This window comes from Ctenopharyngodon idella, chromosome 23, assembly GCF_019924925.1.
Source record: "Ctenopharyngodon idella isolate HZGC_01 chromosome 23, HZGC01, whole genome shotgun sequence".
Taxonomy (NCBI): domain Eukaryota; kingdom Metazoa; phylum Chordata; class Actinopteri; order Cypriniformes; family Xenocyprididae; genus Ctenopharyngodon; species Ctenopharyngodon idella.
In genome coordinates this window covers 17,379,820-17,395,953 of record NC_067242.1, presented here as the reverse complement: position 1 = coordinate 17,395,953, position 16,134 = coordinate 17,379,820, and the positions used below count along the sequence as shown (strand labels likewise).

Genomic DNA, 16,134 nt, shown 5'->3' with positions numbered 1-16,134 from the left:
TCAAGAAAATGCTTTCCAGACAACATTAAATGGGCATTACTGTGTTGGGAGTCCTGAAAACCAGTTGAGAACCTCTAATTTAGAGTGTCCAATAACTAATTGGCATTGATCTGTGAATTATTTCCTTTGACAGGCATTGCTGTTTCTGATGACTTTGACCTGGTATGATGCTTATTATTTCTTTTTTTCTGGTATGCTGTCTTGCAGTAATAGAAATGAAATATTGTAAATGATTTGTTTAGGAGATGAAAAAAGCCTAGATTGTAGTTTCTGTGAAGACTCAAATAGAAATCAAAAAGATGAATAGAGAACCAAGCTAAAACATCTGCCTAGTCATATTTCTCTGAATACAGTACAGTTTTTAAACTTTAATAACCTGTGTGTTTTTGGCCATTTGCCCAGGCTTCCCTCTGTTCCCAATTTGGCTTTTAAATGAATATTAAAACATTTAGCTATTAATGCAAATGAATTTCTTCCTCTACTACCATTATAGAGGACGTTTTCTCATAACTGCCTGTTGCTGATAAACTACGGCAAACGTGTAATGTCAAAGCTGAATTTTTATTACTGCTCACCATGGGCCTCACCTCTATTATTAAAATCTATTCACTGTAAAAATGACTGGCCACACATAATGAGTCATATTTTAACATCAGCCCTTTAATTATCACCTCTGTAATTGATTACTCATTTGCATAACCACAAATTGTTTTATGTTTACATCTCTGCCCATTCCTCTCTCCTTTTCTCCTCTTCACACATTGGCCTCCCTTTGAAAGGACCCTCAGACGTATAACTCCGTACTGAGGCCTCGGGTGGTGGGCGAGTGGGTGGGCCGTGAGGAGGAAGATTCTGACCCCCTTGCGGCTGAGATGCTTCAGCCCCCAGTCCCAAGAGCCAAAACTGAGGGTTGGGCGAGCAAAGACAACAGTCCTGTTGGAAGGTGAGTGACACCTAAAAATGGATGGAATAGATAACAAAACAACATCTGCAAACAAATGATACTTGACTCCTATGTTTTTTGGAATCCTTATGATTACTTTTCTTCATTGAACACAAAGGCGATATTTAGCAAACTATCCAAGCTGCTCTTTTCCATACAATGGAAATAAATGATCATCCTAATAAGAAAGGATCTAGTTTTAAAAGCACGATTTGCAGTGAATAACAACTAAAAGTTTATATTTAAGCTGTTATATTGGATTATTTTTATGATACTTTATGGTGGATTTTTGTAGTTTTGGAGCTTGACAGCCCTTGGTCCCCATCCAGTTTCATTGAATTTAAAGGGTTAGTTCACCCAAAAATGAAAATTCTGAAATCATTTACTCATCCTCATGTTGTTCCAAACCCGTAAGACTTTCGTTCATCTTCGAAATACAAATGAAGATATTTCTCTCCCTCCATTGACAGTCTATGCAACTACAACTTTGACACTTCAAAAAGTTAATAAAGAGATCATAAAAATAATCCATATGAATTGTGCGGTTTAGTCCAAATTTTCTGAAGAAACACGATTGCTTTATATGATAAACAGATTTGATTTAGCCTTTTATTCACATATAAACATTCATCAACACACACATCAGTTATGGTAAATGGAAGCTAAATCATGCTTGCTTGATGTGCGAGAACCAATGAGGTTCATTCTCGTGTTACGCAGCACGTTTGAACTTCCGCAAGAACCAATGAGGTTTGTTCTTGGACGTGAAGCATGTATGGTTGAGCTTCTGTTTATGTTCGTTAATCAATGTTTATATGTGAATAAAACCCTAAATTCAATCTGTCCATCATATAAAGTGATTGTGTTTCTTCAGAAAATTTGGACTAAACCACCTAATTTATATGGATTAGTTTTATGATCTCTTAATAAACTTTTTAAAGCGAAAAAGTGGTAGTTGCATAGCTGTCAATGGAGGGACAAAAATCTCTCAGATTTAATTTAAAATATCTTCATTTGTGTTTCGAAGATGAATGAAAGTCTTTTGGGTTTGGAACTACATGAGAGTGAGTAAGTGATTTTTGTGAACTAACCCTTTTAAGAGATTGAGCTTACCCATTTGAGAGATGTATTTGTATAGCCACTTTTCCACCGAAATTACCCCGAACAATTTGTCCCAGGAAATTGTTTTCCCCCAGACCTGTTGCTGTCTGCATTTCCATCACGGTCTAAAGTACCGTGAAGATTAAGTCTGGTGACGTGGGACTACGCACAACTTTCCAGTTCCCGCTGGATTTCGCCCTCCGCATATAAGTTTAATAAATCTTGAACCTTGTCGTGGGTCCATTAGTCGTATTTTTCAAACTCCATTGTTGATTTGAATAGCAAACAGCTCTTGCTGCACGCACCGCAACAGACTTTTAAAAATGGTGGTTGAAATAAAATGCTGCGTGTCAACCAATCAAAATGCTGCGTGAACTCAACCAATCAGCATGTTCAGCACCTAAGTCCCTCCCCCAAAAGTTCCTGAACTTTGAAAAAGTACTACCTCACAAGCAGGGACTTTCTGAGGGGCAAATTTTTACCCAGAACTTCATTTAGATCCTGGTTCCTGCGGTCGAAACACACAGAGTACCACCACAAAGTCCCTAGTTCCTGCGGTGGAAACGTGGCTTATGAATGTGTTTCTCTGCATTTTACTTGCTCCTTCCAAGTTGTTGTGAGGAAAGATTATGACATCCCATCACATTCTTATTTGTTCTAGAAGATAAGGAAATTTATTTAGATAAAAAGTGCCATAATAATATGAGCCAGAGTTTAATAAAGCATATGTCATACTCCATAATGTACTTTCTCTAAATATCTCCATAAAGCTTTTGTCAGGTTTTCTAATCAAAGGATGCTATAGCCTCTGGTAACCCCACATAAATCCCTCGAGGGGAGATGTTCTTTGAATGTGTACGCACAACACAGCTATATCTTTAAAACAGCAATTGCAGCTCCTTGACCCTTTAAAGACGTTACCAGGGTGATTTTAATTGGCTAGTGTTTGAGTGAAGGGCAGAGGCTGGCCGCAGAGAATGCGGCTAATTAGAAAGGATCAGATATTAAATAATAAATCATATTCAGAATCCGGCTGACAGAAAAGACTTCATTCCATTAAAATATTCTCTCACTTGATTACAGTAAATTATGGAGCCTCGGTCGATATCGCAGACGTCCCCAGTGCACAAGCGCTGCCAGAGACTTTCATTACAGAGAACGAAGGCAATGGGCTGCTGTGATCTCTAGCCTTTGTCCTCATCAATGGATGAATCATTACAAGAGTAAACACATTCTCCTCTAACATTGTTCTCCTACTGTTTATAACTGATATTTAGACATTTGAAGGTACAGCAGTTCATTACAGTTGATGCTAGATAATACTGGTTTTAATAACAAAAGATTGAGTAGTGAATTGATTTTTACTGAACACATTTATTAGGGTGTCATGAAGATGCGTATGGGTATATGATACTGACTTTTATTGGTGTACACTGTAAACCCGAATAAGTTGGGCTAACTCAAACAATTTGAGGTAATCAGTTACATCAATTTTTTTAGTTATGATGTTCCCAATTTTAAGTAAGCAGAACTACCAAGTTTTGAGTTTGTAGTACTCATGCATGTTAATTGCTCCTAACTTAAAGTACTGAGTTAGTTAGCTAACTTAAAATATTAAGTTAATTAACTTTTTTTATTTTGAGTTTTTGCAAATCAAATGAGTTATTTACTGTAAACCCTAATAAGTTGTCAGAACTCAAAATTGTTGAATGAGAAATTAAGTTAAGAAAATCAAAGTTCAAGTAAGATTTTTATTTTGTACTTTTTTATTGTTTTTAACTTGATATATTTGAGTACACTTATTTATACATTTAACTTAAAATTATCAGGTTATCTCAAATTAAATATTTTGCTAGCTATAACAAACTAATTCAGAAAATGCCAACTTGCTAATTTGTTAACATGCTATCAGTAGCATGGTATAACACTTACAGAATGAGTACAGCAACATTAAACATGTAACTTACCTGCTCTCAAATCAAGCAGCATGCGCAACTTGTCATCATGATGATAACTCTCAAAAACCCACATTAACAGAAACCCTTCTAAATTAGCATAACAAAACATGAATCACTACTAAATCTCCCTTACCATTAATCTTGCTCAAAAAACATTATGGCTGTTTCTCAATTCCAAGAATGCAGAGAACGGACTTGCGTTCTCGTGGAGTCCGGTCTTGCCAGGCGACCTTGAAAGAACAAACTCAGAAGGATGCGAGGACAGAGAACGCATCCTTGTGAGAATTGAGATGTGCTGCGATCTTGTTGCTCAACTGACCTTCCAGCATATTATAAGTAGCAGGCTAATGCATAATAAAAATGCAATATAACATCACAAACAAATGTCATAACCTATTAAAAGACTTCTATCATAATATTATAGACATTGTTCTCATATAATCTGTTTATTTTACCGCATGTATTTATGAAAATGAGTATCCTTTGTGTTATATGCTTTGTCAATGTTAAGATTATTTTTTATATGCCAATAAAAATACTGCAGGCTTACTTCAGGTTATCACTTTATTAAAATTAAGCAAAACAAACGGACAAATGTTTACTTTCACGAGCCGTCACGTATTTGCAAGCTTGTAGCGGGAATCTCACACGTGAGAACGAGAAGTTTAAAGCTTGCAGGCTTCCGTACGTTGACCGCCCGCAGCGTCTTTTGGGATTTTTAACGGTTCAATTTTCTCAAGTCTGCATTTGATGCATCCTCGATATCAAGAACACATCCGGGTACTTTAATGCGTCCTCTGTTCTTGCGTTCTTGAGTATTGGAATTGACCTTCGACGGTTGATGATGACGTAGAGCAAGAACACAAGGACGCAAGATCGCTTAAGAACGCATATTGAGAAACAGCCTATATAACACTTAATTTTAGCATTTACTCTCCCTTTCGAGTGCCATGGGCAAAGCATGCTGGGAAATAGAAAGCCCAGTTTCAGTTAAACTTAAGTTAGTCTAAATTAAAAGAAATGAGTTCATACAACTCAAAACAATGAAACAGTTCAGTTTACTTTAAATATGTCAGTGCTGTGAACTCAAAAGAAAAAGAAAGTTCTAAATACTCATAATAGTTCATTTAACTGAACTAATTTGTTTAATTTAAGTTTGTCCTACTCAAACCAATTATTTTATAGTATTTTGAGTAGCAACATTCACTTTTATTATTGGTTCTTGCACTTGCATTCTTCTGCTGATGCAGACAACTGTAACTTTTGATCAGTTTAATGTGTTAAATAAAATTAATAATTTCTTTAAAAAAAAAAAAAATCTTACTGACCCCAAACTTTTGAACGGTAGTGTACTTGAAGTACTTGGAGTACTAGGGATATTTAAGTTACAAAAGTTTATGTTAACGTTACATCAAAAGTGTATAATTTTCAAAGAGGCACCACAACACCACCATAGTAGTCTAATTATAGAACAAATGACTCTTAGGAAATGGTTCTTTTTAGTGAATCAAAAGCATTCTACATAACCAGTGTAGTCTGATTCCCAAACAAATTACTCTTAAATGCTTTTTAGTGAATCAAAAACATACAGAGCGATCAGTGTATTTCGATTCCTGAGCAAATGACTCTTATGAACTGGTTGTTTTAGTTAATCAAATACATACAGCACAATCAGTGTAGCCAGACTCCTGAATGAATGACTCTTATGAGTTGGTTCATTTTAATGACTAAACAAACAAACAAAAAGCCAACCAGTGTTGTTCGACTCCCAATCAAATGACTCTTATGACTCTTTTTGTTGAATAAAAAACATACAGCATGATCAGTGTACTTTGATTCCTAAGCTAAGGTCTCTTATGAGCCGGTTCTTTTTAGTTAATCAAAAACAAACAGCACAACCAGTGCAGTGCAAATTCCAAACTAATTACTCTTATGAATTATTATTATTTTTTTTTAAATTAATTATTTTTTTTTTTTAAATGAATTAGAAACACAGAGCTCAAACAGTCTGATCTCAGAAAGAATGACTTTTTTCAAAAAAAGTTATTTTTAGTGAATCAATCACATACCGCTAACATTTAATTGTGAGACTTAAGTCAGTGTAGTTACTGACTGGTTGTTCATATGACATTGCAGTTTTGGATTGCATTTAATATAAACACATTATAATGACAGCCCTTGTTCAAACCTTGCTATGTCATTCAAGACATGAATCTGCAGATCTAAAACCCCATGAGTAGGGGATACAAATCTTCCCAATAGCCCCGCACACATGCTGAAACACAGCATGGCTGTTTTCAACACCTGTTCTGTATTTTGACATAGAGGAAGAAAACGGCAGCTGCTCTTTATAATGACCACCGCCTTCCCTCTTCTAGAACAAAATGCTGTCTTTTTCCCTCAAAACCTCACCCTAGAACAGCAAAGCTCTCCTTAGCTGTCAGTCTTCGGGTGCTGCAGACAGACGGTGGAGGACGTCTGGGAGAGTGTTGAGGCTGCTGGGAAATTAGGGGAGGCAGAGGTGGATGCTGGAAAGGGTTACTGTGACTGATTTTGGAGATGATAAAGCCCCAGTATGGGACTCCACTCCCATTCCCTTTACACACAGGCAACATATTATAAAGCATAACCCCCTCGTTCTCTCTCTTTTCTCCCCTCCCTTTCTGCTTCCATCGAACTCCTACGCTCCACGTCTCTCTTCTTACATTCATAAACATCCCCATCAACCCACTCTCACTGCAGGGTTCCAGCTGAAGACATGCTCAGATGTACAGTATACTCAGCTGGGAGCGTTTGACACTTTCACGACCCTAATGTGCCTGCTTTAGTTTTGATTAAGGGCTGGTCGATCCCGGGACTGCTCTTGTGGTGACATCAGACATTTAGTGTTATAATGACCTTATTTGCCGCGGCTCCAGAATGATTAGTCATTTGGCAATTACAGCTCAGGTGACTGACTCAAGAAAAATAAAAAAATACTGCAGAACTGAGCATGAATGATTCATAGAAATTTAGATTCATCTGAGTGTCTTTACTTGTTTGATTCTATTGACCAAGAAGACTAATTGAGATTATTTACAGATTCATTCAGACAGTGACTTTTTTTGTAGCTTACTGTACATCATCGCATCAGTAGGTGGCAACCAGTATCTTTTTGAGTGTTTGAGTCATTTACGTGGACAATAATATTCTGATATTAACCTGATTAAGAAACTGCGATTTCTGATTACCTTAATCTGGCTAAAGTCATACTCGAAATAAATAAATCAAATTAAGACATGTGGAGTATTCCTATTTTAGTCGCATTATCGAAGTGCATTATAGACATGTACACACTTTAATCACACTATTAACGTTGTGTGGGAGTTTTTGCCGCATTTTGCGACAGGGCACACACACACACGGCTGTTGTCAACCGTTTGATGGCAAACAAGACAGCATAGCTTCAAGCAAGAAGGCACAAATCAAATTCCTCTCATCTCATCTCTCATCCAGTACCTCCGAGTTTGTCGAGGTGGCATGAATGAAATGTTGCCGAATGAAAGTACAGAAGAGGCCTGCTGCTGGAGAATTTGTATCCGCCATCGTCTATTTGCATGTATAGCGTGACAAACAATGAACTGCACTTGAAGCTTTCATAAAATTAACAATGAAACACTCAAAACTATATATGGTAGGTACCCTAACAAAGACAAACTGTATGTTGATATGTGAAATTCTGGAGGGAACGTCGGACGGCGTGGCATGGGGACGTAATGTCGTGCCAATTATCAATCTATGTTCTATAACATGTAAAACGTTTTCTCAAGAAATTAATTAAAAAGTAGTTAATGACTAAAACATCATAATTTATTCTCATTTATTCATCTGGTAACTTTAGGAATCTATCAGAATTATTAGTGTCAATCCTTAAAAAACTATATTTTAAATTATTATGAATATTATTATTATTATGAATACCACACTCTGACCTTAGACCAGTAACTCCTATATTATGAGACCTATATGCAATAATATGAGAACTTTTTGGCAGAGCAGCCTGCTGATTTAACTCCTGTATTACTAAGACTGTATTTAGTTATTTCAAATCTAGGCATGATAAAAAAATAAATGTATTTATGTATGTATATATGTTTGTTTGTTTGTAGGGTAGCCTGCTTTAAGCCCTGTTGGGGGAAAGGTAAGACAGACTGCCTTCCGTATTCAACTTATGAAGAAAGTGTAATGCCTCTCGCAGTTCAAAACGCCTACGCTATGTCCTACGCCTTCCATATTCAACTTATGAAAAAAACATAACTGACGCGACGTAGATATTTTACTTTATAACTTGTTAAATATGGATATTTTTCTTACACAAACACATTGCTTCGCTTCAAAAGGCCACCCGGAGCCGTGTGGAGTACGTTTATGATGGATGGATGCACTTTCTTGAGCTTCAAACACTTTGCCCCCATTCACTGCCATTATAACACTTGGACGCATCAGGATATTTATTAATATAACTCCGATTGTGTTCATCAGAAAGAAGAAAGTCATATACACCTAGGATTGCTTGAGAGTGAGTAAATCTTGGGGTCATTTTCATTTTAAAGTGAACTTTAAAACTTGGATACAGAAAATAAGTTTAGGAAAATGACATTTTGCAGTCTTTGCTTGTCTTATGTAGATAAAGCAGGTAGCCATTATATATGCAAATACAAGAGAGGAGGCAGAGAGTTCACTGCTAATGAGCATTGTGTGTCATTGCCATCTGTAAAAGCTGCATCTGCTAAACCACCAGCTGACCTGCGATCAGTGAATCTGCGCAAACCACACATCTGACTAATTACATTACACTTCTCAAATCATTCGTACTTAAACACAGATTTGCTGTGTATTTTGAGCCATGAGGTTTCTGCCAGCAGCCGAGAATGACATAGGTCACCCTCTTTATACTGACCTATATGCAGTGTTTTGTTTGGTTAACCTTTCCAGATCACCATCCATCTTTCCTCCATTCCTTTTAGATGGCCTTCACATTTACAGCCAGTTGACTCCTTGCGGCCCTTGTGGTCTGTGTAATTTCAAGCTATTTACATCACGGTTATTCCATATTACTTCATTCTTAGTTTTGGTTTTGTGGTCTTGTTTTTCTTTTTTGGGGCAGCAAATGCTTCTGTGGATACAGTCTGTTCTGCCAGGTGGACGCTGGTGGAGAGTTTCTCATCCCACAGGAACGCGGCAGCAGTACAACTTTAGTTCTGTCTAACAAGGCTTCACAAGGCCATACCAACTCATGCAAGGCTATAGACGGGCTTAATGAACTGCATTCATCTGAAGCAATATGTTCTCACTTACATTTTATTTTAATAGCGCAGCCTCAGATTCATTGTTTGAAACAGTGTAATGATTTGAACCCTGGTCAGTCCCCATCTGAGAGACAAGCACTTCTGCATGACAGTAGCGGAAATTAGTAAATTGAATGTTTCCATTTATGCAGCTTGTTCCTAAATAATTATTTGTATTAGCTGTGCTTCACTGCACTCTGTTTGCCATATTCACCTTCACTAGAACAAGACCCTTATTAAGCAAAATGACAGGATTAATTAGGTCACTAATTCCACCTCTATGTAATTAAGCCAACCTGAGCTAGAGTTGTCATTACAGTAACAGTAACATTTGTATTTATTTGAAACACTGCCCGGTAGATGTATGTTAGACTGTTCTGAATGCTATTGTGAAAATAATTTAATTTTTTGCTCATCTCATTTTTTAACATGTCCTTTTAGAGGCTTTTTAATGTTTTAGGTTTATACAAAAGGTAAAAAACTGGAACTTTCATATAAAATAAGTAAGAAATATGAAAGATTCATTGTGATTTTTAAGTCACTAATCATCAAAGCACACAACGCCTCTGCAATTATTCCCAATTTCTCTCAAAATGGGGATGAGAGGTGTCAGTCAACAAATGAGAAAACTTGCGTTACTTATTTGAAAATGTACCTCAGATATTTTATTGTAAATTTAAAAGGAATGCATTACTAGTTACTTGAAAAAGTAATCTGATTATGTAACTTAAGTTACTTGTAATGCGTTACCCCCAACACTGCTAATCATACTTTGTATTGGAATAAATTGACTTTTAGATGCCATTGTATACAGTATCCTGGTCCTGAATGATTCATTTACCATATTCATATACCATGGTATTTAAACAGTACACCAAGAACCTTAAAAGTGTCCACGAAATGTCCACAAAAACACTAGCTGTTTTTGAAGCTGTGGCCTGTGGTTATTGAGCCATATTGCTTATGTAGGAATTTCATATTCAAATCTGGCTTGTTTTGCCTCGATCCCGGTTATCCCATTTCTCTACTGTGAAATAGAGCAAAAAGCTTAAAAATATTAACATGCAAGTGCAGGATACAGTCATAATGAAAACAGTATCTGTTCTGGATACTCTCTGTTTCTTGCTGTGTTTCATACAGTGAAATTGTTGTTCATACGAATGTTTATGAGCACTGGGACATGTGTCTCAGTATTGCTGATGCTGTAGTACACTACAGGAGAGCTGGGAATTGGATGAAAAGGGCTAAATGATCCATAGTAGAGGGATGTGCAGTATTAGCATAGCCATTAGCATAGTAATGTTCAGCTCAGGATATTAAAATAGCACCTTAACCTTTCAATTATCTGTGAATAATGTCATTCCAATAAGATAACAATCAAATTAAACCCCTGCAGACTATTTTTGTCACTATTTATCAGTGAGACATGGGAATAATTTTGCCAGTATCGACATGTGACAAACAGCATATGTTCATTATTCATTCAATTTATTTCTCCATCAGTTCGCTCAAAATGGAATAATTGATCTGGTATTTTTGGTCCAGGACTGAACCCTATTTCTTGCCTATTTTTAATGTGTTAAAGATTTGTAATATAGATAAAACTAACATTATCAAATATTTTAGTAATTTAAAGAACTTTTTTCTATTATAAGGAACCTTTTGTGCAAGGAAATGTTTCCATGGACGTTAAAGGTTCATGGAACCATATAGAAGATGCCAATGAGTCAACATCTGCTAAGGAGTAATAATGGAATATTAGAACTAAAAAAAAAACATAACACACCCATGGGCATCAATCACTGAATACTTGCCAGCTAAGAAATACATAATTATTACCTTACGATCCATCTGTTTTTATATCCACATCATTTGAATATCACAACATCGATGTCTGTCAAAAACAATGTGCACAATGCACAGTTATATTTACGAGAAGCAGAGGTCTAGCTAATATACACATTTCCTGGAAAACCCACGGTACCGGATGTTTTGACTATGTTGTCGCTTTCTGAGGAAAGGTTGAAAATGGTGGCCTGAGCGGCTTCAACATGCCATGAGAATCAGGTCAGAGACGATGATATACCTGATACATAATTGACTCTCATAAGCATAAATTCGGGAACTTGACAGGTGATTTTTTTTTATAAAAATGTAGTTTGATCACTATCTTCTCAGTTGTTTAAAAGATTAAGGAAATTATCAATGTTTGATAAAACGTTTAATCCAATAAAAATGATACATTTTTACATGACTTGTTACATTTAATTACCCCATAGCAGATTTTAACTTCTATAAAGAACCTTTTTTTGTACTGTACAGTACAGTGAGTACATAGCATATTACAGGTAGAACTTACAGTAATTGTGGAAGAAAGGTTGTGTGTGACTGGAAGATAATGAGTGTGAAGTCTGTTGCTGATATGGCTGAGAACTTTTTGACAGAGCAGCCCACTGATTTAAGCTGATTTTAAGTCAGTTTTCTTCTTCTCTGTTATGTAGTTTAGAGTAGAAAGATATTATCTCTTGATGTTTGTTGAGAAGGATGGTGTTGTTTTTGAAAGAATGTTTATCTTATCTTATACAGCATGCCCTACCTGAAGTCTTAATAGAAAGTCAACATCACATAAGTGGAGTATTTTCTATTCTTTAATAGCTTTTTTTTTTTTTTTTTGACACTTTGATGTATTTCTTAAAAAATTATTAAGCTAATAAAATATATGCATCTACAGGTTGGAACTGTGGCCTAGCCATAGTGCTAGGTTGGGAAATTCATGTTTGACACATTGTTTCTAATGATATTATTCTCACTCTCTACAGTCTCTGTTAATTCAAATAAGCAAAAAGCCTTAAAATTACTACCATAAACACAAAACCTTGACACCTACAATGTGTTTTAGATCAGTGGTTCTCAACCATTTTCAATCCTTTGTCCACAACAATAGTTCTGTTTCATTCCTCCTGACTGCCAGAGGCGGTTCTTAAGCACTAGTAGATTTTCACAGCACCAGCTAAGTCGAGATAATATGCCAACAAAGTCTTGTAGTGATGTAGGCTGAGCCTCCAGGATAATAGCCACATTAGGTCAATCTTCAATCTCTTTTGCTCACTGTGCTCATTGGTGCAATCTGGCAGGCAGTTGTCAAGTTTGGATATATTTTTGTAATTTTCCTGTGAGTGTTCTTGCTGACACTAACCTTTTGGTTCTATCCTTTTGGTTTCTGTTAATGAAGTGTTCATGGCTCACGTTTCTATTGCCACTGGATTCCCATTGACATGTAAGCTATGTCCTACTCTTCTCCCTGACAACAGTCATGATGTCTGTTCATCCCGTTTGGGAATTCAGCATTTGGGAGAAACTATCACGGACCCGTGCTTGCACTGTAGTCTTTTGCCCATGTCGGAGAGTGAGCTCTGTCTCACTAAGTTAGACCCTAAATCCATGCTAAAGCTTGGGGAAGCGGAGTTACACCCCTCCATATGGACTTGGAATCGTGGTGTGCTTTTAAATGCGTTGCCCTCACCGTTGGAAGTTTGCTGAGGCCACCTAGTGGGCCCTGGCCATCTGGTTGAGAACCACTGTTCTAGATGCTAAAAACTATATTCAGAAGAGTTTCTTCTCTTTTTCTTTGTCTGCAGCTTGAAAATGGAGAGTAAGGGTAAAGGACTAAAACAGCAGCAACAGAATCACAAGAAACTTCTGGCAGCCATGTTGTCTCAGGACTCGTTTGACTCCATGCCTGACTCGGCCCCCTCAGTCACTGAAGACGAGATGGAAGATGAGGATGATGCCATGGAGCTGCTAGGTAATGAGAAAATACACACACAAAGAGATAGCAAAATATCACGCTTGCTTTTTCTCACTTATTCCTCCTCATAACCACATAATCTACAGCAATCATATTCTCACGCATTACCAAACAGAGTTCCGTGTTTGGTCTTATATTACCACTGATTTTGAAGCATCATTTGCAGTCTAAATTGTGTCCTGAATGGTTTTTGATTGCAGAAGCACATTCAGTATCATCTAAATATATCTGCACTGTTACTAACAAGATTTCATACTTAATGATGAGAGAACTCACATGTAGTCCAATATAATATTTTAATTGTATAATCATGTTTTTGAGTGACATTTGTGGTTCGTTTTGAATTAGTAGTATGGCAAAGATAACACTTAAAAACAGGGTGTCATTCACTAAAAGTTGGGCGTTGAAAAGAAAATTTGCGCAAAAGATTCAGCTGTGTACACAAAAACATGTATACGTATTGATAAATCTGTGTTGATAAATCTTCATTATTCTACTGTACTATATTCTACTATACTGCACAGTATCAGTATTGTTATTGTTAAAAAAAAGTATTTAGTTCAGTTAGTAGCCAAGGCAACATTTCTAATTCGTTTTTTTTAAGTACTAAAATTACTAAAACTAAAAAAAGAAATAAAAAACATTAAAGCTAAATAGAAATATTACAATACAATTGACAAACATACTGTCAGGCTAATGTTCAGTTTCTTTGTGTTTTAGTTTGGCTTTCCCTGTTTATGTTTGCCTGAGTTTTAATTCCTTGTTTGTTTCTATGGTTTCTGTTCTAGTTCAATAGCTCTCTCTGTGTATTTAAAGTTCTGTCAGTTCGTTGTTCAGTGTCGTATTTGTATTACGTGGATGTTTGGTTATATTCCTTGAGTGTTCTAAGGATCTTTATTAAAGTCTGTTTATTTTGCTACTCCGTCATCGTGCACTTTAATACAACCACTAACTGTTACAGAACACAGAACGAACCCAAAGATTTTTTCAGCTTTGTATACTTACACACCCTGCACGGAGCCTATGCCAGAGCCCAACACAGACAAAGAGCCAGAGCCAGTGCCAGAGACAAACGCCTGTGCCGATCATCGGTCCTGGAGCCCGAGCCCAAGCCTGATGGAAAGTCTGACCAGGTGCGTAAGCCAGCAACACCGTCCATCCCAGTTGGTGTGCTCATGGAGTTTGAGGGAATGGAATGGAGCCCCGGCCACACTCCTGACGCTGAGGGTGATCTGCAGCTGACCTCTGTAATATATGATGAGGATTTAGGAGAGGATTATCCCCATAGTCTCCCGTCTCCACTGGTCCCGCCCAGCTCCAAGTCTCCTACGTCTCCACTGTTCCTGCCCAGCTTCAAGTCTCTTGCATCCTCCCTGGTTCCGGCCAGCTCCAAGTCTCCTGGATCTCCAGTCATCCCACCTAGCCTCACTCTCCCACCTCCTCTACCAAAGACAGCCAGTCCTTCGGCCCTGCCTCCACTGGCTCCCTTCAGTCCCTCGGCTCCCCCTCTGTTGACCCCACTCTGCTGCACCGATCCGCCGACTGATCCGAATCTTACGGTTGCCAGCTCCGCCTTGGTGCGCAGATCCCCTGTCTTCGCCTGTCAGGCCACCGAGTCCATAGCTACACCTTGGCCCTTCGACCAGTTGGTTCCACCTTCTTGCCCCCTGGGCTCCACCTGGGACTATCATCCTCACGGCTCCACTGGGCTCCCTCATCCCTCTGGCTCCACCTTGGTCAGTCGTCACTTTGCCTGCACCACGGACTTCCGTGCCTTGAGCTGTGCTTCGTCCTTCCACCCTTTCGCCTTGGTCCTCGGTTACACCGGCTTTGCCTCAGTCCTCCAGGACATGTGCCGTCAGGTCTCATCAGCTCTTCGGCTGAGCCTGGGTCTCCAACTCCATCAGCTCTGTCTCAGTCTGTCGCCTCCGCCATGGGCCTTCATCCTGGCTGTGCTCTGGGCCCCAACCTAGCTCTTCTTTCTCTTGTGTCTTTCCCGGCTCCTCCCGCCATCATCGCCCCACCATGGTTTTTGCCTCCGTCATCTCCTCTCTGGCTCCTCCTTCGTCCTGGGTTGTCCTGTCTGCCAATTCTGTGTCCTCCTCCACAGCCCCCACCCTCCCTCCTCTGTTGGACTGTTATTGTAACAGCACAAGGACGGCGCAATTGCATTTAAATACAATATATTACACAGCATATACCTTAAATGTGTGTCTATAAACCACTATTTACAGAATGGAAGCAGACAGCAGCATGTTCATGAAATTATACTCAGAAAAACAAGGCCAAATGGCATGGTTTGAATTATACTATTGTCAACAGATTGTGACAATTAGAATCCCTATGAATCACTATGATTTATCATTGCTGCTTCAATGATTACATGAGCGTGACATCCTAAGTCCTTGTTTCTGTGCTGGTGCCAGACCACCCCTCAGGTACCAGAGCTTTGTAACAGTTTAGCTTTGTGGTATTAGCAGGTTGGTCCCCGCATGGGTGTAAGACGTAACCCAGAACCTCCCACACAAAATGCAACCTGGGCTTGCATGTGGCAAATCTGTCATTTTGAAACTTTGATAGAATTAAAGCTTGAATATATGAAGTGTTTCAGCTTTTAGAAAGCAGAAGATGCATTTCTGTTTGTTTTAAGACACTTTTAAAGGGATACACTGTACTTGTTTCACATAAACTGTACACTGTACTTGTGGATAATATAATATCAATTAAATAAAAGGCCACTTAAGTGTACAATTTCACAGCTATGTTTCCTAATACACTAAAGTACACTTTGTAATAGTCAGATGAAAAGTTTTACGTTAAAGTACATTGTAAATCATTATGTTCTAATGTTTTGTCATGCTTGTCATGCTACAAATATATTTAAATACATCACATACAAGTTTCAATAGAAATGGTAATAAATGCTTGTTTGTATTTGGCAGTACACTTTAGCATATTTCAATTAATTATGAAATTACATATAAAGTCCATTAAGTC

The 16,134-nt window shown here is 37.9% G+C and overlaps 1 protein-coding gene across 2 annotated transcripts in view; it reads left to right on the top strand.

Moving 5' to 3' along the window:
• The window catches only part of c23h8orf34 (chromosome 23 C8orf34 homolog), a 103,340-nt gene that overhangs the window by 25,071 nt on the left and 62,135 nt on the right, over window positions 1–16,134 (top strand). For both annotated transcript variants that reach the window (XM_051881492.1, XM_051881491.1), the window contains exons 5-7: window positions 134–162; window positions 780–943; window positions 12,968–13,134. In XM_051881492.1, coding sequence (XP_051737452.1) covers window positions 134–162; window positions 780–943; window positions 12,968–13,134 — 360 coding nt within the window. The remainder of the gene's footprint in view (window positions 1–133; window positions 163–779; window positions 944–12,967; window positions 13,135–16,134) is intronic.